Here is a 25,730-nt window from a genome sequence, read left to right as displayed (position 1 = left end):
ATAAATGTAGAATGTTGGAGAATGAATGCATAGAAACAAATCTAAACATTGTAATTATATGTTTAATGATCTGAATGTTGTGGGGAAAAAAACAAATCAAATCAAATTCTTAAATTACCTATCACATTATCTGAAAAAACACTCACGCTGTTTTATTTATTTAATATACATGAACAGTTGTACTTTGCATCAGACAAGCTGACATAAGACATGTTAGGCCACAAAGGCCAGTCAGTTTGATGCACTGTGTGTGTGTCTGTTTAAGAGGACTGGAGGTGGACTAGACTACAAGGTTCTGATTGTGCACATCGAGTGACCTCATGTCTCAAGTCTCATGTCCGATAAAAACCCCTCAGTATCTACAGACGCTGGGAAAGGAATTAGAAGCTATGAGAAATAAACAACAATTCATGCTAACATGTTCGTAATGTGCTGCAAAGTTTGTTTTGTTTTGTGTTGGGTGTAGATTAAACTCTATAAGATAACATAAAGGTGCAACAATAATGTAAAGGGCTTGTATTAAACATCACTCTTTTACAGATACAGTGCTGAAGTATTCTGGGTCCTGTGTTGTGGGTCCCACTTCGTCCTGACCTGCAGCCTTGATGGGAGCTCTGGCCAGCGTCAATTTCACTCCCGCGGGCCCCTGAGCATCTGTCCTCTCTACAGACATCACCTTTCCAATGAAATGCTGAAACACAAAGCAAAACACAGCATGTGTAAATCATCGGTGAGTACATCTTCTTGTTGTTCTGCACAGCTCTTTGTCACAAGCTGGTGAGTTGAGAGTTGGTAGATACATTTGCACTGATTTCCCTTGCAGCTGTAAAAGGATTTAAGGTGAAACAAGTACTATTTTTACAGCCTCAGTGCACAAAATTAACATATTGGCAATAATGACTTCCTCGATAATGATTACTTCCCCAAGTGTTGAGATTTCTGGCTTTTATCTGGCTCTTTTGTGAACCAGACACAACAAAAGGTCCCCAAATTACACTGCAAGATATTTTTGATAAAGGGGGTGAAAGAGCTGTGCAGAAGATATTGTTGCAGTTCCTCGTGTTTGTCAGTCGAGGTCAGTAAAAGTCTGCTTACTTATTGTCAGAACAACTGATTTAACCACCTTGCTGAACATACAGCAGCAGGTTTTATCTCCCAAAGCCAGTGAGCAATTCAATCCTCTTAAAATCAACCCACCGAACTTTGGGGGACCGAGCCTTTGCAATAGCTGCCCCCACCCTCTGGAACTCACTCCCCATCCACATCAGAAACTCGGACTCACTGAACACCTTTAAAAAACTGCTCAAAACTCACTTGTTTCAATTGGCCTATCCATAATTTACTTATCTTGTTTGTTTGTTTGTTTGTTTCTTTCTTTCTTTCTTTCTTTTGTTTGTAAAGCGTGTTTGAGTTCCATGTAAAGCGCTATATAAAACTTATGTATTATTATTATTATTATTATTAAAATCTGCAATATAAATGTTGTGTGTCAGTGAGAGACCTCTGTAAGATGAACTGCAGCATCCTCGTGCTTTGGGTCTGGTCTAGATGATTCAAGATATTTCTCCCTCTGTGCTTTTACTTCCTGTACAAAGAAAGGCAGCAAAACATAAAAACACCGTTCTTTGTAACAGCAATGCTGACTTGAGGTTATATTTGCGAATGTTAAAGATAACAACCTTTAGGATCTCATAGTTGGAAGTCTTGGAAACGTAACTGTCCCATGACTTGGCTGTAAGCTCCCGTTGCTTCCAATGAGACTTAATCTGCAACATAAAGACACCAAAAAAAAACATTCAGATTATGAAAACAAGATGTCTGCTGTGTCTACATAGATAAGGTGAAGTCTCATAGACAAATTACTTTCAGTGACAATATGCATCAATTTAAATTTACTGGAAAGCAATCAGAGACTTGCACTCTGTCAAAGCTCTAAAAATGTATTTTTTTTTTAATTAGAAAATGCTTTGGAAGAATCTGGATCTGCCTCAAAATACTATAGACTCTATTTTGGGATAATTAATTTATTCAAGTTTGTGCAGTGGTTCATGAGAAAAAACAGATATCTTCAGCTGACTTTCACAGATTTTATTTCAGTCGTCTACTATTTGTGGTTACTGCATTAAACTCTCAGCACCTCTGTGTACATGAGCTCCTCCTCGCCGATGTCCTCCTTCTCCTGTAGCTCCAGGATTCTGTTTTGTTCTGCTGCGACCCTCCTCGCCGTGTCCTCAGCAATCTTACCGATCGTACTCAGAGCCTCCTTATCGGGGGTGATCGGTGTCACACCGTCCAAACTCAGCTCCCTGCTGATCTCTTCCCACACCTCTCCGACCTACAGCAACACGACAGACACCTCAATGTTCAAAGTGCTTCTCTGTCTGAAACAGAAGTCTTTGTTTGCTGTATTAAAAATACACTTCAACATGTTTGCAGGGGATATGTTGATAATTCTAGAGTTTAAATATACAACCAGGAACATCTGGGGTGGGTGGGTAGGTGGTGATGGCGCAGTGGATATGACACATGCCTTTGGTGTGGGAGATCTGGGTTCAATTCCCACTGCGATACATCAACCAATGTGTCCCACAAGACACTTAACCCCTAGTTGCTCCAGAGGCATGCATCCTCTGACATACAGTATGCAGCAACTGTAAGTGGCTTTGTATAAAAGCGTCAGCTAAATGACATGTTATGTTATGTAATCTTGGTCCCATATCTGTTGACAACAACTCTTGACTATTTGACAACATCTTTCAAATGATTCTGATGGTGTAAAAAAATTACACAATCCTTCTTAAAATTGGTGCACTTACTCCTGGTGCAAATTCAACTAATTCCATAACCAGCATTGGCATTTTCTTTGCTTAATAAACAGCAGCTCTACCTTGAAGTCCAGATATCTCCTGACGATACTCAAAGTCACATGATGTTTTCTTGACAGTCCGGGAAGGTCTTGAAAACCTGCAAAAGTAACAAATCAGTGTTTTTCACAACATAGTTTTAAAATTTCAGTGTACTATACATCTCTTTTTGCAAATTAACTGTAGTGCTAATTTTATCAAGGCTGTCATACTTTCCTGTATACATCATTACAGTATTTCTGCATTATGGTCACTGACCTTGCATGTCAAAACCCCATCCAGCCTTTAAATGACAGAGACGTATCTTTTGTTTTAGACTACAGCTTCTAGGCTACATGATGAAAACAACATTATCTACATATTTACAGATGTATTGTTTAAATAAGTGACACTGTATTTACCGGTCTAATTCTTTAATAACTTCTTACCAAGTTTGCAGAAGATGGAGTAAATCTTTGATCGCAGGTTCTCTGATAGCTCCAGCACTGCTGCACTCTGTACGTTACCAGGAAATGACCGCTGGGTGTTCTCCTGCTGGTAATGACTAAGGAGGGGCCTCTGGGGATCTTAAAGTGAGAACGTGAAAAAGCCGAAAATAAGAGGAAAACCTGTATAAATATGAGATTCAAATTGAAATTCAAATCATTGGTTAATCCTTTGATTGGCGTGTGTTGACACTTTGTCCTGCACTTTCTACAATGTGAAAAGTATGACAGGCTCTGGTGTACTATCTACTTCAGACAATAAGTTGAAACATGTTAGTTAAGGGCTGACGTTTACTCCCTGATGATCTGCCAACCAACAGGTCAGTCTAGATACCAGTGACTGCCATATTTCATAGATGTACTGTATGTTAACTGTACTTCCTCACAGTCTTGTCATTGACTCATTATTGTTGATAAAACTGTTTGAACCTCTCACCCTGACAGAAGGTTGCGGTCCATCGGGACCAAAACCTCACGCCTCTGCAGTCAGCCTCATCAACAAGGACCCAGACCCCCACTGACATTGACTCTTAATATTTCATATTAAGAGTCAAGAGTTAATGTTTGTTTGTTTATGTATGCACTAACCACCAAGGCAAATTCATTTTAAGTACTAACTGCAATTAAACCTTTTTCTGATTCTGATTAAAGTCTGCAGACTGACCTGCGATCCCTCCGTGTTGGTTTCGGCTGACTCTGAGCTCTTCCTCCTCGTCCCTCCACAGCTGCAGCAGGAAACTGGGAGCCGTCTGACCGCCGCTGTCCCTCCAGCTCAGGATGTAGGACAGAGTGTTGGGGTTGTCACATAACTCCAGCAGGGTGGCGAGGACGTTGCAGTGCAAGCATCTGGGGCTCGACTGAAAAGAGAGACACCCAAATATTTTGGTGCATTATAGACACACAAATACAACAATAACTTCAGTTAAGCTCCAGGGATTGGAAATCAATCAGCTACTTACACTGAGTAAGTCCAACAGAAGAGACACACCCTCTTTCGCCAAAAAGTAATCTTCTGTGGTGTAGCAACCCACAATGCAGGACCTGATGGGATACAAACTTTTTTAACTGTGGGGAATCAATGAGTGCTGTCCTTCTCGGTAGTCTACCAAATTCTCCAAAACCCAAAAGTGAATCATACTGTATTTACACTTAATGTGTCTTGGACTGTTAAGAAAGCTATACAACAATGGAAAAGCCAAGTGTAAAAAACGTATAAAGGGTATAAGGATGACGTACGATGACGAGAGTTTAGTATGTTCTTACCTAACTTGTTATTTTATTGAACATTAAGTTCAAGTTTAAGAAAATATTAAAATCAATAACATTCATTACCATCTTAAATAAAGATAAACATAAGTTATTTAACCAAAGACCTCTGTGTCCTCAACAATAGTTACACGCCTGAATGTAACCAAGACACGTTAGACAGATTCAAATCTGATTTCTGAAACCATATGAGGACACAAGGTCTGGGTCTTAATTCAGATCCTGAAAAGAAATAATGACTAACAGAGACATCAATATGCCTTCAGCTAAGGAAGACACATTGATGTGGCCAGATGTAAACTGACTCTGGACATGACAAGTGTAAATGGGGCATTTGTTGGTATGTTTCATTATAATAAATAACAAGCCTACATTTCGTTACATATGTGCCTGCACATTTCGTGTTAATGACAATAAAATTGAATAAATTCAAACAGTTAGCCAGTTAATCTATGAAAGTGTGCCGATGTTTAGCTGAACTGACCACACGCAGTCCACTGTGGAGAGGATGAGCTTGTTGTGTCCCAGACCGCTGTAGAACTTGTGGGAGCCTTTCTTCAGGAAGTGAACTGCCATCTCAACTCCCTCTGATCCAAACAGTTCCTGTAGTACAACACACCAGGTCTGTCAGTATGGAGATACTGTATGTTGCTGTAACTGTAACTGAAAATGTAATGTTGTGATCTGAGCATGAGCTCTGACTGACAAATGTAAATATAAACATAAAGAAAGTTTGATGGTAAAATCATATTAGTGTTTGAAGTGAAAATGAGATGAAATAACAGTAAGTTGTAAATTTTATATTATTGAAAAAGCTTCACTTGAAGCTCTAAAGCAAAAACATTACATTTATTAATGTGTTGATTAAAGCAGCAATGTTTAAATTGTTTAAAAATGTCTTTCTTTGGCAGTAACCAAGTGGTAGTATCAAAGAAGACACTGTGGCAAACAACACTGACCACATCCATTTTCACCGGCATTGTTTTTTTTACAAACAAAAACCTGTTCTCTTGTCCATCTTTTAAACGGATTTGAAAGATGGTATAATCACATAGTCACCCCCATATCCTTTCATATTGTATGTCTATGCTGTTTTTCATGTATTGTATGCTGTAAAACCAATTGCCCTCCGGTGACAAAATAAAGTTGAAAGTTGAAGTTAAAAGTCACATAGTGGCTATAAGTTAAACTACTTCTTAGCTGTCTCACAGTGACTTTTGTAATTCAACAGGTTAGTTAAAAGGAGCTTTTATCGGCTTCATAATCTCATCTTTACCTTTCTATGCATGTCGCTCTCACACAGCGCTGAAAGTATCAGTTGAATATCTGACTTTATCTCCAGGGTGACTACATCCTCCTCATCAGGGCTCGCTTCCATCTGCATCAAAATCCCTGAGAAAATACAACAGGTGCATCTGTATTGACCACGTTTATTAAGTAAAATGTTTCTGCTGATGTTGTGCACGTTTTAATCAAACTTACCGAGGAGCTGGTTGATGGTTCCTTGATCACAAAGGTCCAGGTGGACTGAATCTTCACCTAAAGATGTCACAGATCTCAGCACTCTGATACAATGTCGCATCTGAGCCTTCTTACTGCCTCTTTCTCCCATGTCACCCTGACCAAAGAGAGCATCTGGAGGAAAGATATGAGTGTACTGTTGTTTAATGAAAAAAGACTACAATACCCAAATTATGGAGAAAAACAAAAGCACTGTAATGGGGTTACAGCATCCAAAAATGTTATTTGTTTGCATGTGACATGTTGTATGGTAGTTGCACTTGAAGCACTTAAAGCAGTTAAAGTGTCAGTTAAAGTTGAAGCATCTACAACATCTCAGAGTAAGTGAGCGAGCGGTGACTCATGTTTTGCTCAAGGGCACTCTGACAGGACACATGAATGTTGGAGTTTGACCTTTGACATTTCCGATACAGGACAGGCTCTCTTTAGTCTCTTGTTAGGAAGGTTTTCCTTGCTGCTGTCGCACCAAATGCTTACTCTTGGGGGGAAATTGTTGGGTCTCTGTAAATTATAGAGTGTGGTACTCTATCTGTAAAGTGTCCTGAGATAACTTGTGTTATAATTTGACACTATGAATAAAAATGGAATTGAAATTAAATTGTTTGTCTCTCCACGTGTTGTGCAGCATCCTCACCTTGAGCAACGCACCAGTCCAGAATGAGCAGCAGACATGCGTTTCCCTGGCAGGACATGTAGTCATCCAACATGAGTGGAGCGAGGGTGGAGAGGGCTGCCAGCGCCTGCAGCTGGAGCTCCTCCTGCTGGATGGAAGACCACTGACGTGAAGCTGACCGAGGCTCAGACGACGCAGCAGGCGGCTTTGCAAGTGTCAGCAGAACAAGCATAACACTTTCCTCTTTATACAGCTATGAGAAGAAAACATAGAGGGAACATGCAGGGTGTGAACAATGTGACCTTTAGTCAAACAGTTAAAGAGACACTAAGTGTGACACTGAGAGTGTGGGACTGACCTGCAGGGCACCTAAGTCCTTTGACATTAAAACCAACAGATTCAAAAGCAACTTCTTCATTTTCAAGTCTTCGTTATTGTAGGTGAGCTTGAGGTTGTGGACCAAAGGGTTGTGACTTTTTACTAAAACATAAAGGAAGCATTTTTGTTATCATAAAAGATGCTAATGTAACTGTACTTGTCCTGTAATATTTCAAATGTAAAAATGAGCAAAGATGTATAAGGAAAGAGTGGCCTCACTCTCTGGAAATGTGACCAAAACCACGAGCTGTTTGGCAAATGAACTCTCCTAAAAATAGAAACATGTCAAGCAAATTGTGGTGACATATTTTACACACCTTCTCCATATGTGACTGTAAATATCTGCTGCAGTGTGTTTCCATCATACAATTACCTATCCTGTACTCACAATAAGCAGAGAGTTTGGATTTTCCGTGATGAGAGTTGTGATCACAAGCAGATCATTTCTGAGTTGGAGGTCAGATTGTCGGAAACCGCTCATCAGCTGGTGAAAAAATGCTTCTTTCAGTGATCTAATGAACAAATGAACAAAAAGTAAATATCCAAAAGCTCTTTGGACAGAACGAGAGCACAAAAGTATTAGAAAATGTTTAGAGGGTAGACATTAATTCATCCTTGACTCATATAACTTGAACTTGTTGATAAATTTAAAAGGGATTAACATTTTAGGTTTCTATCGATTTCAGGATTTGTTCTCCCTAAGTACATAAAAAGTCATTAAAAGAAATTAACTCTACAAGCACACACTGTCCTCATCAGTCACATATGAAAACATGTTAAGCCCACAGGAGACATACATGACACACTCCATGCTGCTGAGCTGAGCAGTGACCTCCTCGCTGCCTCTCTCCAGCAGGTTCCAGAGGATTTCGGCAGAGCGGAACAGGACCTGACCGGACGGGTCGGGTTCGTTCATGTGGAGACAGATCATCTCTGCTCCTCGTGCATTCAGTATTAACGCGCAGTTCATATCTGCGGTTGTAAAATGAAATGCGATTGATGTGATTGATGATAAAAACAACCCACTGACCTGCTGACATTGACACAAGGACACTTAAAAGCACTGTTTTGATTGTTTGTCTGATTGTTATTCGGACATGAGACGATTTATGCACTTGAGAGCTGGCTACTTTATCTAATGAAGGAGGTTGGATTGACATGTCTGACAGATCCCCTCCTCCACTACCTCAGTGGATCCAGAATAAAATCAGCTACTGACCAGAGGAGCTGGAGAGGATCTGAAGTGTCTGCAGGAGCTGCAGCTTGATGGCGGGCTGGTTATCCAGAGCGGCCATGGAGAGGAGCAACGTCTGAGCCAGGTCACTGCGCTCCAGCAGCTGCAGCCTGTAGCCTGGAGAGGTTGGCTGAAGCCCTGCAGAACACACATTAAAATAGATAATAAAATACATTTGTGGATGTAAGATGTGAACAGCAAGAAACAAACTAAAGAGAAGACAAAAGAAACAACAATTACAAATACAGAAAACAACCCATTATTGTTTACAAGTGCCTCTTAATAGGAAATCGGAGGAACAGGAACAACACCATACCAATGACAATTTTTGTGAAAAACAATGAAAATAATTAAAACAATAGATTCAAAAGAACACAAAAATTAGAGTCTAACTGACGGTGGATTTCTAGTGCAGTAAAAAATATTTTTAAAACATTTCAGTCATATTAATTATATTATGTACACAAAACTGTGTTAGTGTTTTTTTACAAAGTTGTTTTAAGATAAGATAAGCCTTTATTGATCCCCAGAGGGGAAATTCAGGTTGAACAATGAGTTTGACGATTATATTTGAACAGATTGAGAAGCCAATCCTGATTCATCATCATATCAGCCTTGTGATGTATCAGTAAGACTCTAAAAAAGGTAAAACATGAAAGACATACAGAAAGAAAGAAAGAAAGAAAGAAAACAAAACACACAAAAAGAAAAGAAAGAAATAGTCAAACAAAAAGAAAAGAAAGCAAGGCACAAGCATGCCACCACAGAAGCCATGAGAAAACCTCACTCGGTGAAAGTCTAGAAAATCGGTTGTCAGAGTGGAAACTCCGAGGCTTTGGCTTGGAGAGACGGTCCGTACCGTCAAGCAGCTGTTTGGGAGCCACACAGCTGTAGAATGATTTCACAGACTCAACTATGTGCTGCCTCACTTCAGCATCTGGCACCCTCATCAGACAGCCTGCCAAGAGAAACACATCCGTCAGAGTCACTCGTCATCGTCACTCCTGTCGGGAGAAACGGCTTTCTTCTCTAAAAGACCAAATCAGTCTTAAGCAATGTAAAGTAAAAATCAAACTGTAGAAACAGAAATCAAGTAAAAAACATATGAAGGATAATATGGACTTTGTAATGTCTTGCAATAAAAAGTCACCCAAGCATGTCAATGCAAAAACAACTGCATTACCACACAACGATAATGTAAATTTCTTTAAATAATGTTTTTAAAGATAATTTTTTTGAGCTTTTCCCTTTATTTGATAGTGACAGTGGATAAACAGGAAAGGTGGGAGAGAGATGGGGATGACACGCAGTAAAAGGCAGCAGGTCGTATCCGAACCCAGGCCGCTGCAAAGGACTCAGCCTACATGGGGCGCACGCTCATACAAGGTGAGCTAGAGGTCACACCACGATAATGTAACTTTGACACACAATACACGTAATATGAGTAAGCCTGGTGATATTTTACATATATTTTTCTGTTAACAAATCTCTTGTCCTGCTGCAGGAAATACTCACCAAATGTGTATTCATCCACCACTGAAAATAGTCCTGAAAATTAACTGTTTACTCCTGTTTAAGTTATGTTTGCCAAAAGCAACAGTGCTACAGTACAGTTTAATGTAAAACTATGAAATGAAACTTAAGTGATCCGTGTACCCATGTCAGAGAGGAACTCTATGACGTCCTGGGCGTAGTTCAGCTCATCAGATGCTTTCTCCTTTAGGAAGGGAAGCCTGAGATGAAGCAAATCAACATGTTGATGATGTCACAACAAAAACATCAGTCTTTTCCATATAGGCTTGAAATATTTGAGTTTTTTTACCTACAAATTTGAATTGCTTCACACAAAACTGGCACATATTCAGGGTGATCCGTCACTTTCTCAGCACAGATGTTGAGTATTTTGGTGATGCCTGTGAGGTCCTTCAAAAGCTTGAAATAATTTAAGAAGTATAAAAAAAAAAATTCAAGTTTATACAGAGATAAATCCCAGTGAGGGAGGGGAAGTGATGGGGAAAGAGTCACCATGATAACTAAGGTTATTTCTTAACAGGGAAAATGCTGACAGCAACAGCGATACAGCTGTAAATTAGAGCCTTGGGAACGACGTTTGGCTCGGTGTTCAGGTTGCATGAGAGCAAATCTATTTCTATCACTGTACCAGGGGACAGTAATGAGGGAAATTTGACAATCTGCTGCAGTGTGTACGACACCTGAAAGAGATTTATTTTGGAAAATATGTCTTGGAAAGAGAAGTCTGCATAATCAGAAAGAAGACGGAATCCAGAACAAAGGATACAAAGCCAATTTGGTTCCTCTTCAGTAGTTTCTTCACTACAAAAAGGTGCCTCTCCTTCAAGTTAGCCTTTGGTAAAAACAGAATATACAGTATGATTACATATAACATAACTTGGAAACAGAAAAACAGTCTGATGACATTCAAGTTGAACTTACTGTCAAAGGATCTTCAAGAAGACGAATCACCTTGATGAGTTCAAGACTTTTAACACTGATCTGTTGAGAAATTACAGTTTAGTTCAACGTTTACACTGTCTCGCTTCTTTGGTGACAGACAGACTTGAACACAAGTTTGTCACAATTATTTGTTTATTTAAATACATTTATATTGTATATTCTTAAGATTTGACGAAATTGTTTGCATTAAAATGTGTAAACATTCTTGTAATATTTTGTTGCATGTCTCCAAGTCTTCTTTGAGTTTTTAAAAAGCAAAACTTCAGCTTATTCTATTTTATAATATTTTTTTAATTAGGTAAATGCACTTTATTTCCAGATCCATAGTTTATTATAGAAGTAAGGGATAAAGTCTGGTCCAACCCTCTTTTTTTTCTCCTTTTTTTTTTTTGTAGTTTCTAGATTTAATAACCAAATTCAGAGCTTTGCGCCATCTGGCAATTAGGTGTTTAAAATTGCAGGTCCACTCCACTTTTATGTAAATAGAACAGTTACATTTTTGCCAACTAAATGTGATAATATACAATCTATTGTCTAAATAATATTTAAAAAATTATACAGGTATTTATATAAAATATACTGTATATAATGGATATATTTGAAAAAATCTGCATCGCTGAATTAACCAATTGGAAATGTACCCTGTTGCCTCTAACTACAGCTCACACATTAAACTACACATGGCATATCTTAATTATATCCTGCCCAAATCATCAAACCAACTCACTCTCCTATGTTAACAGACTAGCTGGTCACTGGTCTGCTGTCTGCTAATTACTTTAAAAAATAAATAAAGTAACTACACATTTTTTGAGGAATATGTGAGAATAAACGGAAATAATAAAGGTATTAAAATCAGATTTTGACATTGAGCCCCTCCATAAAATATCAATAATTCTGGACCCAATGTTCCTTTTCAATAAATATTGAACTTTATTGGTGCATATTCCCATATTTCCCTTTTATTTCAAAACGACATAGATCATTTTGGCTGCATAGTTTAAAGACATTTTCTTTATAGTACTTTTACTTTTTACATTTTTGAGTGAGACTTGTGGTGGAGTATTTTTGAATTGTGGTATTGCTAATTTTAGGAGATCTTAATACTTGTTGCACCACTGACGTTAGCTCGATGAATATGACCTGTTTACCTCTTGAATATGCTGGTTCTTATCCGATGCTCTTGGTCTGAATAACGTTACAGGAAAGTCCGGTTTTCTTCTGTGCACAACTTTGCTTAAATCCATTTCCAAAATGACAAGGAACTTTTTTTGCATTAACGTCTTAACGTTACTTTAAACATTGTCGGTACATTTGAATTTTTGCCTCACGAAATGATTTTTCTTCCAGTTGGTAATGTTAAACTTTAGCTCGCTAAAAGAGTCAGATATTAAACATTAGAAACGCGTCCAAGTTTACTTCCTAACGTCGGTGTCTGTTTGCTAAAAACAACGAGCAAACATTAACGGAAACATAACCTGAACCCGAGTTGTTTCTAGTAACCAAACTCTGTTAAAAAGGCATGTAAAAATAACGTTAGTCGTCCAACATCTCCGTTTGCTTGTTTTCATGTTGCCCGAGTGAGTCTGACGGAGTAACGTTATTACAGTTGCCATGGTTACCGTGTACTACGGCAAACAGCGGAGCTCAAAACTAATCCTAACACGAAACGCCCATTTCCTCTATAAAACAGGAAGTGGTATTCTCGTAACAACAGCGCATTGATTTTCACCCACAACAATAAAAGGGAGACGAATTCTAACAATTAAAAAACCCGTTTCAGCTACTCACATAAACGTCATTAATCTCCGGGTTTTAAAGAAACGCCACAGTCAGCCATGCTGTCGGATGCAGGTCAGTGGTCATAGCGCGCTGCTACTCACTGCTACGTGCTAAATGTGACAGGCGGACATTGTTTGTCTGGTTTAAAGAGCTTGCTAATATGTCGCCACGTTTGCTGTGTTTTCTTACTATTTAGTCTAGTGTTTAATCCTCTTTGGTCAATTTGTAATCAGTTCCGTTAATGCCATTATCTGTCAGAAAGAGACTCATCCGTCACAATAAGGCCTATTCAGAACTGAGCTGCATTGCATTGTCCACTATTAAATATGTATTGTTGTTACCAATGTTTAGACTACCCTGGGAATGCCTCTGGTGCTCGGCGAGCCAAGAAGAGGAGCTCCGGGGAGTCCCCGGGGGACGGACAGACCTTGCGCTCCTCTGGAAGGCAGATTAATGTCCGGGTGAAGCGCACCAACAACCCTCCACCTGGACAGGTAAACTGCAGCATGCATGTTCAACCTGATGAACACAGTCATGTCTCAAGTTTCTTACTTGGTTCCATTTACTTGCCCATTTGTTTGTGTCCGAGCGATCCTGACTTTTGAGGCTGACATTTGAGAGTTTAGAAAATCCAATGACAATATCAGCCGATTTTTTTTAAAGATTATTTTGGGGGGCATTTTTGGCTTTAATTGACCGTATATAGTCGAAAGTCACACAGGAGATGTATGGAGAAAAAGAACAATTATATGTAAGAAAGGGCTGGTTGGATTCAAACCAGGGACGTTGTGGTTTACATGGTACTGTCTCAGCCCTTATAGTGCTCTATGAATAAAGTTGAGCTCAGTGAATAGTTTCTCCACACTCTCTTCTAGAGCAAAAGAAAAGCCACAGACACAGAAGAGGAAGATGACCAGTCCGAGAAGAAGTACAGAAAGTGTGAGAAGGCCGGATGCTCTGCCACATATCCAGTTTGCTTTGCAAGTGCATCTGAAAGGTAGCATTTTTCTTGGTATAATATATAAATCAGATCTTTACTCACTGACTTTTTATATATGAATTTGTATGTCTCTTTTCAGGTGTGCTAAAAATGGATACACATCTCGCTGGTATCATCTGTCATGTGGTGAGCATTTCTGCAACGAATGTTTTGATCACTACTACAGAAGGTAATGTTGACAGAACAACTACTTGCATAACATTGATAAACAAACCTGCTTCAGTATTTGTTTCATGGTGGCATTTATGCTGTTGCCTCAAGGCCATAAGGTTAACTTTTTAATTTATTTTTTTCACCGTCAGCCACAAAGATGGCTATGAGACCTTTGCCTCGTGGAAGAAGGTATGGACTAGTAATGGGAAAAGTGAGCCCAGTCTTAAAGCTTTCATGGCAGATCAGCAGCTGCCATTCTGGGTAAGCAGCGTTCCTGGTTACATTGCTAAATGTGGTTATTCTATGTTCTCCATGTCACAAATGCACTAAGTGAAAAGGTGATTGCTTTCAATGTTAATTGTGATATTTTCCTTTCAGGTTCAATGCACTAAACCAGACTGTAGGAAATGGCGTCAGTTGACCAAGGAGATCCAGCTCACTGCTTCCCTAGCAGCAACGTACCGTTGTGGGATGAAGTTCAACAACATCAAGGTAAACAGGAAAGGGGGATAATCAGCGAGCCACTGGCAAGTGACATTTGTGATGATGATTTTGTTTCTTTGCCTGCAGTGTGAGGGAATGGACCAGTGCTCCCAACCAGAGGACTTGGTAAGCTGGTGATGTGTGTTATACGATCTGTTTTGGAATCATAGCAGTTATCGCAAAATAAAATATTTTAGCCAACCTTGCTTCAAGCAAAGATTAAAACCAAGATTATTCATTATGTGTTATTTCCAAAACATGCATCCATTATGTGTGCCATTGAACAACACAGCGATGACTTGCATCCTCTTTAATGCCATGCCGTTTCATTCTCACAGAGAGTGGCCGAGGTGACTGACAGCTGGTGGCATTCAATGTTGATTTTGCCTCCGTTGTTCAAAGAAAGTCCAGCCAGCCCGTTCCTCACTGCCTACTACCCTGACTGTGTGGGAATGAGTCCATCAGGCTCTCCAAGCAACATGTCTGAGCTGAGGGCAGATCACTGCAGAGCCGTCCAGCCACAAAGTAAGTCTGTGGGTGTAAGAGGAATGAACAATTTCAACTCCTATAGTTTATGCTTGGTCAGCCTCTTATTTAGAGCCATAAGTCTAAAGCACATTGTAATGTGGTGTAGTAATAATGATTGTTTCCCTCAGTTCCAGGCCTGTGTCCATACTTCCAGCCATTCTACCAGCCTAATGAGTGTGGCAAGGCTCTGTGCGTTCGGCCGGATATGATGGAGTTGGATGAGCTTTACGAGTTTCCAGAATTTTCCAGGGATCCCACCATGTATTTGGCTTTGCGTAACCTTATTCTGGCATCCTGGCACAAGAATTGCAAGGTACACTGCAGACAACAGTGACGTACAAACATTGCATGTTTATAATATTTTCACCTTTTTAGGGTTTGGACCTGGAATATATACAAAGAGAACGTACGACTCTAAATAACAGCAAACTCCTATCAAATTTTCCTGTTTTTCTAAAGGAGTTGCTGACTTCCCAGAAATGTGCCATGCACATCATTGTCCGTGGGTTGGTGCGTGTGCGCTGCGTGCAGGAGATGGACCGGGTGCTCCACTTCATGATCAGGAAGGGCCTCATCAACACTGGTGTGTTGGCAGTGAAACAGCCTCTGCTCCCTGAAAGACACAGCTCTGTGAGTGTCCTCATCTTTACTTGATCAGCGCACATCACATGTAAATGTTTTTTTCAATCATCGTTGAGACTTACAGAACCTCCCACATTTAACATTGCAGGGGAACGTTATCATCATCGGTGCCGGGGCTTCAGGGCTGGCTGCTGCACGACAGCTGCAAAACTTTGGCACTCAGGTACCTGTCGTTATTTCCTCTGGCACATCTTCTCTGACCTCCTATTTTACCACTCGCTCGTCACCGTGCTGTCACTTTACACTCTTGATTTTCATTGGTTTACAGTTGGTGGTGCTTGAGGCCAGGGAGAGAATTGGAGGTCGTGTGTGGGATGATACTTCTCTGGGCATCACTGTAGGGCGAGGAGCTCAAATTGTCAATGGCTGTGTAAACAACCCCATCGCCCTGATGTGTGAACAGGTAAGAACTTTGAAGAACTCTAAAATCTGCAAAGAAAGAATTCTACATATTTCTGCTGTACATTAAACTTGATTTTTAAGTCTTGTTTGTCATCTGATAAATGGAAACTACTAAACTGTCCACTATTGTGGCGTTTTTGTACGCGACTCTAGGATTTGTCTTGAGTCTAATTTGACTCTTCACTCTTCTGCTGCAGATGGGCATCAAGATGCACAAGCTGGGAGAGCGGTGTGACCTCTTTCAGGAGGGGGGGCAGGTCACTGACCTGGCCATTGACAAGCGCATGGAGTTCCACTTCAACGCCATCCTTGACGTGGTGTCAGAATGGAGGAAGGACAAGACGCAGAACCAGGACACACCGCTAAGAGGTGGCGAACTGTTATCTCCAAACACAGCATGATTGTTTTAATCTAAAGTGTGAGGTTCAGTAAAGTCCCTTTTAACAAGTGGGAGCTTTGATAGCTTTTATTATCAGGCTTTAGTAGCAGTGACAGCAGCCATTCTCATGTTTGGCCTCACCTGCAAATTATTACTACGTGGTCAAGATAATGAGCCCTACATATAAATTCCAGATGTCATAGCTGTGACATGGCGGGGGGGAGGGCGGGGAGAACACATTGCAGTACTGGACAGTTCACAAGTGTGAATATGTACAATGCAAGTTACATAGAAGTAGTGCTGAGAAAAAGTGTGCTACTTAGCAAAACTATTTCCTGAATAAAAAAACGACCTATAGAGACAGAATTTGGTCGTTTTAAGAGATATTTGACCTTTTTAGTATGCATTTAATCTCTGCAGAAAAAGTCCAGGAGGTGAAGAAGAACTTCCTTCAGGAGTCTGGAATCCAGTTCAGCGAGTTAGAGGAGAAAGTGCTTCAGTTTCATCTCAGCAACCTGGAGTATGCCTGTGGAAGCACGTTAGACCAGGTCTGGAAAACTCAAATTGCTAAAGGGCTGCAAGATAAATTTTAATTTTTAAATTAAGGCTGGTTTATTGTGAATACATTCCCCATACATGTATATTTTGTGGCTTTAAGATGATGGAAAAAATGTTTTTATTTGTTTGTAGGTATCAGCAAGATCTTGGGACCACAATGAGTTTTTTGCCCAGTTCTCAGGAGACCACACTTTACTCACCAAGGGCTACTCTGCTTTACTCCACAAACTGGCCGAGGGCCTCGATATCCGCACAAAGTGCCCGGTTTGTAATGCAATCTTTTAATTTCAGAAGCTACTTTTACCTTTTTCTTACAGTACGTTGGCTACTACATAAATAAATCCCAATGTTTTAAATCAAAATCAGGTGTACATATTCTTTTTTTCAATTCCAGATTCAGGCCATTGATTACTCTGGTGATGTTGTCAAAGTTACCTCCTCCAATGGGTCCCAGTGGAAAGCACAGAAGGTAAAAACATGTTGATTAAAGTTATAAAATGTATCTCTTTTTTTCAGACTTTGTCTTGAATGTGGATGTATTCAATGTGGATCATCATGGTTTAATGTTACTCTTTTAGGTTCTTGTTACGGTCCCATTGACTTTACTTCAGAGGAACTTGATTCAGTTCAACCCTCCGCTTCCTGAAAGGAAACTGAAAGCAATTCACAGTCTAGGAGCTGGTATCATAGAAAAGGTAACAACTGTTTTGATGTGTATTTTGTAATTCTAGGGTTAGATAACCAGTACATGCCACTGTTGGCAAATGTATTCAGAACATTTAGTTTTAAGGCAAAATAACTGTGAAAAGTTGCTTCCTTGTTGATGCTAAACCATTATTTTAAAACTTCTTCCAGATCGCTCTTCAGTTCCCGTACAGATTCTGGGACAAGAAAATCCAAGGTGCAGACTACTTTGGTCACATACCACCAGGCACTGACAAGCGAGGCATGTTCAGTGTCTTCTATGACTTGGATCCACAGGTTTGTTTTTACTCCTTTTTTTTTTTTATTCCCACAAGACAATATCTTACCGCTCAACATGTCTTTTAATCACATTCTCTGCTGTCAGAAATTACACATATGACACCTGTTCTTACCAAGGAAAATAGGTTTGAACTACTGGTTTTAGACTGCAAACCAAACTACCAGAGCAATGCTCTTTTATGTTTTGATAAAATGGGACATTTGAATGCTGTCATAACAAGTATACAGAAGATAACGAGAAGAAAAAAGATAAAGGAGTATTAAAATGGAGTACAAAAATAGAAGTAGCATTTCTTGATTTTACATTTTGACATGATTAAATGGCCTTTATGCTTTATTTGTGTGTAGGGGAAGCAGGCTGTCCTCATGTCCGTTATCACTGGTGAGGCTGTTCCTGCCGTCCGGGACATGGAGGACAAAGAGGTGGTGGATGAGTGCATGAAGGTCCTGCGAGAACTTTTCAAAGAGCAGGTAAAGCTGTCACATCCTGCTAAAGTGTAACCGACACTTTGTTGCTTATTATTACATTATGCAGGGTAACTGATCCCCGAGTTCATTCTTTTTTTATGTTCTTGCTCTAGAAAAAGGATTCAACACATCCAATTCAAGTGGCACATGTTCTATTAACATTTATTACCTTTTTTATACACATTTATTTCAGATCTACTTGTATGTTTTGTGTTTCTCATTACTGACCGGACTTATTTACTGTCTGTCATCCTTGATAGGAGGTCCCAGAGCCGCTGCATTTCTTTGTCACACATTGGAGCAAAGACGTGTGGTCCCAGATGTCCTACAGCTTTGTAAAGACGGGCGGAAGTGGAGAGGCCTACGACATCCTCGCTGAAGACGTGCAGGGGAAAGTGTTCTTTGCTGGAGAGGTAATGCTGCTTTTACCATTTTATTTAAAAGAAGAAGAGAGGAATCAAATGTCTGTTAATTTGAAGTGATAATGTGAGTTGTATTTGCTTTTGACAGTATTATTGATAAGCTAACAGTTCTTTGAAGTCTTCCCCACTGCACATTGCATATCAACAGTTCTTTTACACAGAAGACTTAATAGGAAAATCACAAATGTTACTAAATAATGATGGCTTTGTTCTATTCAAGTGTCCCAGTAAACCATGTCTATGTGACAGGGAGAGAGCATGAACAATACCAGGACCCTGAAACCAGAGCAGCTAAATGGAAGTCAGCCATCATTAAGTTTATTATTTACACCTGTGCTTTTCCTACTGTAACATTTCAGAATTACTTATGTGAAAAAGGCCTCTCAAATCACTATCGTTAAAGGTTGGGTGTCTGCAGGTGGTGCTTATTGGCAAACTAACCTGTTTTGTTCATAAAAAAAAAAATTAATTACTTTCAGTGCACCACGTTTGATGAAATAATCTTAAAACAAGTTCCACTTATGTGGTGCTATCTTTTTCTGGATCTTTGTAAGGATGAGATAATGATGAAAGATTTGATTAGAAAAAACCTAGTTAATTGAGCTAAAATTACTTTGTCAAACTGAATTACTATTGTTTATATATAAGTTGTTCATAGCAGTCAACCTGCTTACGTCACATATTTGGGCACTGTTTTGCTAGCTATCATATATCAGGCTATCATATTGCAGACTTTAAAACGTTTTTTAATGGATTTGTTGTTGTTGTTGGTTTTCGTTACCAGGCCACCAACAGACATTTCCCTCAGACTGTGACGGGAGCCTACCTGAGTGGGGTCAGAGAGGCCAGCAAGATGGCTGCTATGTAAACTCTGTCAGTACCTGAGCACTCTAAAACACCAGCATGGACACACGGGTTGCACTGAGCAGCAGACCGTTAAACAACCTGGACTGAGTTAACCTTGCTCCACTTGTAATGATATTTCACTGTACTGTGATGCGTCTGATCAGCAAGACGCTGTTAGATACTTTTCCAACAGCGGGGTCAAGTAGGGCTTTTCAGGGCCTGGGCTCTACATATTTAACACAAACAAGTGCTTTTTATTTATATCAAAAATCAAGCTGGTAAAATGTTTGCAGGTGACAAGACACAAAATTAATAGCAAGGCATCAATAATGGATAATCCCTGTGCAGCTCTGCCTGGGTCCACTGTGCTAGAAAGCAGGATGATGTTGAGTTTAATGAGTGGTGTAGGTAGCACTTCAGTGATAAAAATGGTCAGAACATTTCATTTTGAGAGATTAAGGTTCCATTAAAACATTGGTAAACTCTCTGTTGTCTAATCATTAAGTCAAATTTAATTTCCAAGGATCAAGTTTCAAGAGATTATATCGTAGTGATATAAAAGAAAAATCTTTGAGTGTTACCAATGTTTTATAGAGCTGTAATGATAGATTAGCATTATGTGATATGTGTTGGGTGATGTGAAATGGGAAGTTAGATATATATATATATAGTATGACTACTTCTGTAGCACTTTTGATTTAAAAACAGTAAGAAATGAATAGTTCATGTGTATGACAAGTTGAATAGCAAGTATGACGGAAGGATTGTCCACCTACTGTCTCAGGGATGTGATCAAGACAACAGAAAATTATAGAAGAAAATAATTTTGAATGGACAATTCTGAAAATGTTTGGAACAAAATAACACAACCAACCGAAGGAGGGGAAAAAAAAAAAAAAACCTTTCTCTTTTATTAGTTTCAATGAACAATGAGCAGCACAACAATGTCCTCACTTTCTTTGATTAATGTTGACTAATGAAGCTTTACATGTACTGTAGGTCCTCATATCTCTGTCTGGATCAGTACATCTAGATGATCATGTCCTGTTTGTCCAGCATTACAGTGCTTGAGTATTTATCTTGTATGTGTGTAATAAACTGAGCTATCAACTGCCATGCTGTCCACTTTCACTTGTGGATGAATATTTGTCTCTTCAATTCAGCATAATTATATTTATCGATTAGGATTTTTGCCAACCTTTTCTTTAAAGTCAACTTAAATGGGTTGACTACATTAGAGTACTGTCTAAAGATATGAATAGAGCTGAAACAAGAATCCAGCAACAATTTGGATATTTAATTAGATCCCAAACCTCCCCTGGAGTCGTCCCCCTTGTCTTGCATGTGTTAGATCTCTCCCTGCTCCAACAGAGCTGATTTAGATCAGCTTGTTATCAAACAGCATCAGGAGTTCATGAAGAGTTGATCATTTGAATCAGCTGTTAGAGCAGGGATAGATCTAAAACATGCAGGACAACGAGTACTTGGGAAGACCGATGTCATTTAGGCTAATGTTATTGTTGACATAATGTTATGTATGTGAAATGTGATTTATTTATTTTTTTAACGTATCCAACCGTAGGGTAAGAACTGCCTTGTGGTATGCAACCCATTTTAATTATTAAGTGATGTGTAAATCTTTACTTAGAGCTGGTTTAACTGGCTCCTGGTCATCTTTTCACTGGTTACTTGTGGCAGCTTCTGCCACATTACAAATCGTTGAGTGAAATATGGAGATATTTTATACAGCTCATTTTTAAAATAAAAAAAATTGTATATTCGGTCAAATGCAAGCTTTTCACGAGAAACCCTTAAGATTGGAAACCAGTGTAGCCATTACTGAGGATTTTTTAGAAAGTCACACAGCGCTCACAGTGAATCAACTGAAGAAAATAGATTCACAAATATAATTTGAAGTGACCTTTATATTAAGGTATATGTACTTTTCTAGGTCTATGTACAGTAGACCTTTCTACCTTTCCTGTGGCTGACTGCCTCAGAAGTTATGTATGATAATGGGCTCCTTGTGCTGGGCACAGATGACCTCGTCAATGTAGAGAGAGCTGGCCTTCATCTCAATGTTTTCCTGCAACTCCAGCTGGCAGCGATCCAGTGCCCTCTGCTCCTCCTCTGACTTGGCTGCTGCCCCAACCAGACTGAGAGTGCGGAGATAAAGAGATGCTACATAACGTCTTGTCCTAAATGGTTATATCTCTAAACAATACATCAGCCAATATGGGAAGAACCATGTTATAAAACAGGAACAGTTTTATCAATTTTAAATCAGTCATGGCATCTATGCAATCCATCTAAACCAGACATTAACATGGTATACTTTTGTGCATTTCAAAATAATAATAATAAAGTTTTCTACCGCTACTCTTATTTGAAAACCTTCATTGTGCTGTTAAACATGCTTTGTTACACTCATTACATTTTGAAATTTTTTGAAACTTTCACTGTATGTATTTCACTGTATTTCAACTTACTTGTTGATGTGAGCGGTGAGCTGCTGGACCTCGGCAAAGAGCTGGGACTGTGCTGGATCGTAGCACTGCTCTTTGCCAGGCCTCTGGCGCCGCAAAGCCAGCCGGGCCTGGGCCAAACTCAGAGCGTGTTCGCTCCCTGCGATGGCCACTTGCAGATCCTCTCTGATCCTCTGCTGGCTGGCAAACTCAGACAGAATCTATAGGGGATAGAGGTATCACACCAGGGTCAACCAGTATTTTTACCTAATAGAAAATGATTTCAAGCTATTGCTACTATGACACAAAACTTCAATGCAATTAATCAACCACATTATTACCCACCTGTCTATCTCCCTTGAAAGCAGCGTTGTAGTCTATGTGATACGCAGGTATGTGCAGTATACCCAGAAAGCTCCAGGATTTCCATATACCCACTTGAAAATGCCCAATGACATGCAACAACATACTTTCCATTATATTTTTGATATATTGAATTGTCATCTGTGTTTTTCTTCTTCACATAGGCTAAATAAAGGTATTTCCACTGTAAATTGGTGCATAAAAGTGTATCAGAATACAGGAAATGAAGACGTTGATGCTCAAAACTTCCCTGGCCACCCAGACCCCCCACTATGATATGGCCCCCCTCCCCCAAATGCAGTTTCTGGCCAATATACAGAACAGTATACCCCCTACAATACATAAGACTACACCACTGATTGAAAGGATCATCACTGGCCAACCAATATCCAAATCTTATAAAAACTTAATACTGACATGATTAATCAAACCAAATGTTTTCTCTCTCACTTTTATCATCACTTTTATCTCACTTTTAACATCTACCTCCCACTGCCTGACGTTTCCTTTCACATCACTCTCTATCTCTCACTCTGCCAAATATACACCATATACTCATCTGCCCTACCTTGGCCAGTTGATCCTCCATCTGGATCTTGGCAGACTTGATCTCATGAATGTTGCGCTTAAAGGCTGCTGCTGTGGCCTGGACCTGCTTGTGCATGTCAGCAGCCGTCTGCTCCAGGAGAGACTCCACCAGGGCCCGTAGGGACAGAGAGTTTATCTTCTGCTGCTCCGCTTTGGCCATGATGAGATCTGAGATGTTCTCCCACTGCTTTGGAGTCACTGCCAAGCTGAGAAAGGGAGAAGTTTAAAAACTTATGAAGACCTGGAACTAATAAGATGTCTTTTTTCTTCCGTATAGAAAATGCAATGATATCCAATCATCGGGAAATTTTGAATTTTAGAAGGTCTTAAAAACTGCCTTTTCACAGACGTTACATTGTTTCTCTGTTTTTACCGAGCCAACATGGTAGTTCACCTCGGCATAACAGTATTGGTGATCTGCAGGTTGTTGATGGAATGGGTTGTCAATAAGGCACAGGAGTTGTCGATGCACTGCGCCTCAAATTTCTCCTTCAGATCCTGCTCCAGCTGGTACTTGGCAGATCGGTCCAATCTGGAACACAAAACAACACATTTTGGTTTGCTTTAATGGCAACCATATCTAGTGATTTGATTTTCTTTCCAGGTTTCAAGACAATAAATAATAGGAAAATCCGAAAGGTCTGCATACTTTTGAGATCCCCTTTGCAACTCATACTGAGCCCATCTTTCTTACCGTATCTGCTCAGTGATCTGCTCTACTACTCTCTGCAGAAGAGAAGCCACTCCCTCAATAACCTCCCTTTCCTTCAGCAGCTCTCTGTCCACCTCGTCGTGTAGCCTCTCAGAAGGGAGACGTTTCATTCTGCATGCCACAGAACAAGAAGAGCATTACTCATTTGCTTATCCTAACTGCTGCTGCAATTTTTTAAAATATATATATATATATATATATATATATATATATATATATATATATATATATATAGCATCATAGTAAGAAGAAGTGGTGTGAAAAGGTTGGACATGTTACAAAAAACTAACAATAGCACCCATTTCTAAAAGACAGGTGAGATGTGAGTAGTTACAGATGTAATGTATCAAAATATTATGCATTTTTCTTCTGATTTGTTCAAGATCCTCTCTTCTCCATCATTTTCCAGCCTAACCTCTCCTCCAGACAGACCAAAGTGACTCTCAGAGGCTCTTTGCAGGCCTCCAGGGCTTTCCCCACTCTGCTCTGCAACGCTATGAGGACATCAATCTCCACAATAATCTCCTCCAACTTCAGCTCCAACTCCTTCTTCAGAAACTGGATGTCTCTGACCCGCTGATCTGAACAGTAGAAGAAAAAAAACATAGTCCACCTCTGTAGTCTTTGCAACATCATTCTTTGGTGCTACACACAGACTAGCACAGACTATTCCCCTACTTACCAAGTTGCTTGTTGTCATCATTTTGCATGCGTTTGCATGCTTTGTCAGTTTCCAGCATTAGCCTCTTGCATTCTGCTCTGAAGAGCTCAGAGTGGTTCCGCATAACCTCAATACTAACAAGTCTGGGTCCAACACCCTGCTGGGAATTGCGGTCCAGGCCAGACATCATTTTCCACTGGTGATAGGGAGAACATTTATGAAGAAATGGGAAGAAATATGGGTGCCTCATGGTGATAGAGAACTGAAAATAGGCCTACTTCAAAACCAAAGGAAAATGCCTATGGGACAATTTTTACTGGACACACACTGATCATATATGTTAGAAATGTCAGAAAGAAATAGGAAGATTTAATCACACCTTATGCAAATGTATTGTTGAATAGAAAAACCATTGGATGCAAATGGCATCTGAAAAGCCTAGGAATCTCCAGATTATTTGTCACTGTACAAATACAACACAACAGTAAGTTGCATTTCATTGTGCAAAATGATATGTAAATGAACAAACGTTGTAATGTTGGCTAGTTGTGTAGCCAAATCTTTTTGTACAAAGAGCGTTCCTGAAATTAAATTATAAAAAAATATATATATAATAAAATAAAGTTTAATTTCAAACGTTAACAACTCTTAACACCAAAACAGTCGCAAGCGTTTACGTTAGCTAGCTAGCTAACGCTAGCCCCAAAGTTAACGTGGCTAACACTATTTTAACTCTAACGTTATCTTTGAAACAGACATTAGGATACATGTTGTGATTGTTACTCACTAGCGTTATAACAATACCCCAAAAGACAACATTACACAATAAAAAAACAAACAGATATTGTACCTTACCTTGTTACTTGAAACCCCAAATGTATTAGTTTCGACGTCTTCTCTGCCTCTCAAATGTCAAATGTAACAAAACAAATGGTTACTCTGGCAACGGATGACACACGCCATGGGCGGATACTGTCAGTTTTTCAATTTTTCTGACTAAAAAGAAGAACCATGTAGTCATCATAGCTATGCATGTAGCCTACTATTGGAAATCTCTTTATTTTATTAGAGAAGTTTCTTATTCACAAAGCTCAATGCTCTAACTTAACCCCATGTTTAATTGGTAATTGAAATGGATGTGCACTTTGAGTCTCTAAAACTTGTTTCAAAGAAGAAAGCCATTTCAAGAACTAAAACTATTACTAAGGAACACCTGCTGTCTCCAGTTTTCAAGAAGTCTATCACTTTTTCATTTATTTTTCTTTTTTACCATTATATTATGTCAATTTTATTTGTGTATGTATAATTTTTGTTTATGAACTGAGATGACTGACTTTTTGTAAATTGAATTCTATGTAAAGTATCTTATTAACAAGAAAGTAAAAATAATTTCATCAGAAAGTAATATAAAATAATAATAATAATAATAATAATAATAATAATAATAATAACAACAAT

The 25,730-nt window shown here is 39.3% G+C and overlaps 3 protein-coding genes across 6 annotated transcripts; 1 reads left to right on the top strand and 2 right to left on the bottom strand.

The window, feature by feature from the left end:
* Nucleotides 1-147: 147 nt before the first annotated feature.
* LOC120571518 (cilia- and flagella-associated protein 69-like) lies at nucleotides 148-12,953 on the bottom strand. 3 transcript variants are annotated; one of them, XM_039820501.1, is made up of 23 exons: nucleotides 11,988-12,953; nucleotides 10,816-10,875; nucleotides 10,661-10,726; nucleotides 10,184-10,293; nucleotides 10,018-10,094; nucleotides 9,149-9,319; nucleotides 8,347-8,499; nucleotides 7,925-8,099; nucleotides 7,516-7,639; nucleotides 7,347-7,395; nucleotides 7,108-7,229; nucleotides 6,771-7,002; nucleotides 6,098-6,250; nucleotides 5,892-6,007; nucleotides 5,100-5,218; nucleotides 4,309-4,390; nucleotides 4,014-4,206; nucleotides 3,293-3,430; nucleotides 2,888-2,964; nucleotides 2,138-2,335; nucleotides 1,680-1,766; nucleotides 1,502-1,585; nucleotides 148-691 (listed from the first exon to the last, which is right to left on the bottom strand). In XM_039820501.1, exons 1-23 carry the CDS (start codon nucleotides 12,111-12,113, stop codon nucleotides 527-529), a joined length of 2,877 nt encoding a protein of 958 aa, XP_039676435.1. In that variant the 5' UTR covers nucleotides 12,114-12,953; the 3' UTR covers nucleotides 148-526. The 3 variants fall into 3 exon arrangements, with proteins under 3 accessions (XP_039676435.1, XP_039676436.1, XP_039676437.1); XM_039820502.1 differs by having other exon boundaries at nucleotides 9,221-9,319; nucleotides 11,988-12,951; XM_039820503.1 differs by lacking the exons at nucleotides 10,661-10,726; nucleotides 10,816-10,875; nucleotides 11,988-12,953 and having other exon boundaries at nucleotides 10,188-10,248.
* Nucleotides 12,675-20,599, top strand: LOC120571519 (lysine-specific histone demethylase 1B). Its single transcript, XM_039820504.1, has 21 exons — nucleotides 12,675-12,690; nucleotides 12,970-13,112; nucleotides 13,494-13,615; nucleotides 13,698-13,787; nucleotides 13,921-14,032; nucleotides 14,150-14,263; nucleotides 14,342-14,380; nucleotides 14,593-14,779; nucleotides 14,911-15,095; nucleotides 15,242-15,412; nucleotides 15,513-15,587; nucleotides 15,693-15,827; nucleotides 16,024-16,195; nucleotides 16,626-16,753; nucleotides 16,896-17,027; nucleotides 17,158-17,232; nucleotides 17,342-17,458; nucleotides 17,619-17,744; nucleotides 18,096-18,218; nucleotides 18,476-18,628; nucleotides 19,422-20,599. Exons 1-21 carry the CDS (start codon nucleotides 12,675-12,677, stop codon nucleotides 19,503-19,505), a joined length of 2,499 nt encoding a protein of 832 aa, XP_039676438.1. The 3' UTR covers nucleotides 19,506-20,599.
* Nucleotides 20,363-25,195, bottom strand: tekt1 (tektin 1). Of its 2 annotated transcripts, XM_039820507.1 has the most exons (9): nucleotides 25,128-25,182; nucleotides 24,652-24,735; nucleotides 24,294-24,468; nucleotides 24,027-24,192; nucleotides 23,594-23,722; nucleotides 23,294-23,431; nucleotides 22,880-23,105; nucleotides 21,973-22,169; nucleotides 20,363-21,639 (listed from the first exon to the last, which is right to left on the bottom strand). In XM_039820507.1, the coding sequence occupies exons 3-9, from the start codon at nucleotides 24,460-24,462 to the stop codon at nucleotides 21,480-21,482; spliced, it is 1,185 nt and encodes a 394-aa protein (XP_039676441.1). In that variant the 5' UTR covers nucleotides 24,463-24,468; nucleotides 24,652-24,735; nucleotides 25,128-25,182; the 3' UTR covers nucleotides 20,363-21,479. The 2 variants fall into 2 exon arrangements, with proteins under 2 accessions (XP_039676441.1, XP_039676440.1); XM_039820506.1 differs by lacking the exon at nucleotides 24,652-24,735 and having other exon boundaries at nucleotides 25,128-25,195.
* Nucleotides 25,196-25,730: the final 535 nt, after the last annotated feature.

The sequence above is a fragment of the Perca fluviatilis genome, chromosome 13 (genome assembly GCF_010015445.1).
Source record: "Perca fluviatilis chromosome 13, GENO_Pfluv_1.0, whole genome shotgun sequence".
Taxonomy (NCBI): Eukaryota; Metazoa; Chordata; class Actinopteri; order Perciformes; family Percidae; genus Perca; species Perca fluviatilis.
This window is presented reverse-complemented; position numbering and strand designations above follow the sequence as displayed.

What these genes read in the sequence shown, in the direction of transcription:
- tekt1 (XM_039820506.1), bottom strand. Translation starts at nt 24,462, where the DNA reads ATGATGTCTGGCCTGGACCGCAATTCCCAGCAGGGTGTTGGACCCAGA. An exon ending in TTGGTCTGTCTGGAGGAGAG is followed by an intron (nt 23,723 to 24,026) that starts GTTAGGCTGGAA and finishes TGTGGCATGCAG; the next exon opens with AATGAAACGTCTCCCTTCTG. An exon ending in ACCAATACTGTTATGCCGAG is followed by an intron (nt 23,106 to 23,293) that starts GTGAACTACCAT and finishes TCCCTTTCTCAG; the next exon opens with CTTGGCAGTGACTCCAAAGC.
- LOC120571519 (XM_039820504.1), top strand. An exon ending in CCAGGACACACCGCTAAGAG is followed by an intron (nt 16,196 to 16,625) that starts GTGGCGAACTGT and finishes TAATCTCTGCAG; the next exon opens with AAAAAGTCCAGGAGGTGAAG. An exon ending in GAGAACTTTTCAAAGAGCAG is followed by an intron (nt 18,219 to 18,475) that starts GTAAAGCTGTCA and finishes CATCCTTGATAG; the next exon opens with GAGGTCCCAGAGCCGCTGCA.
- LOC120571518 (XM_039820501.1), bottom strand. Translation starts at nt 12,113, where the DNA reads ATGCAAAAAAAGTTCCTTGTCATTTTGGAAATGGATTTAAGCAAAGTT. An exon ending in GAAGCAATTCAAATTTGTAG is followed by an intron (nt 10,095 to 10,183) that starts GTAAAAAAACTC and finishes GCTTCATCTCAG; the next exon opens with GCTTCCCTTCCTAAAGGAGA. An exon ending in TCCACAGTGGACTGCGTGTG is followed by an intron (nt 4,391 to 5,099) that starts GTCAGTTCAGCT and finishes GTATCCCATCAG; the next exon opens with GTCCTGCATTGTGGGTTGCT.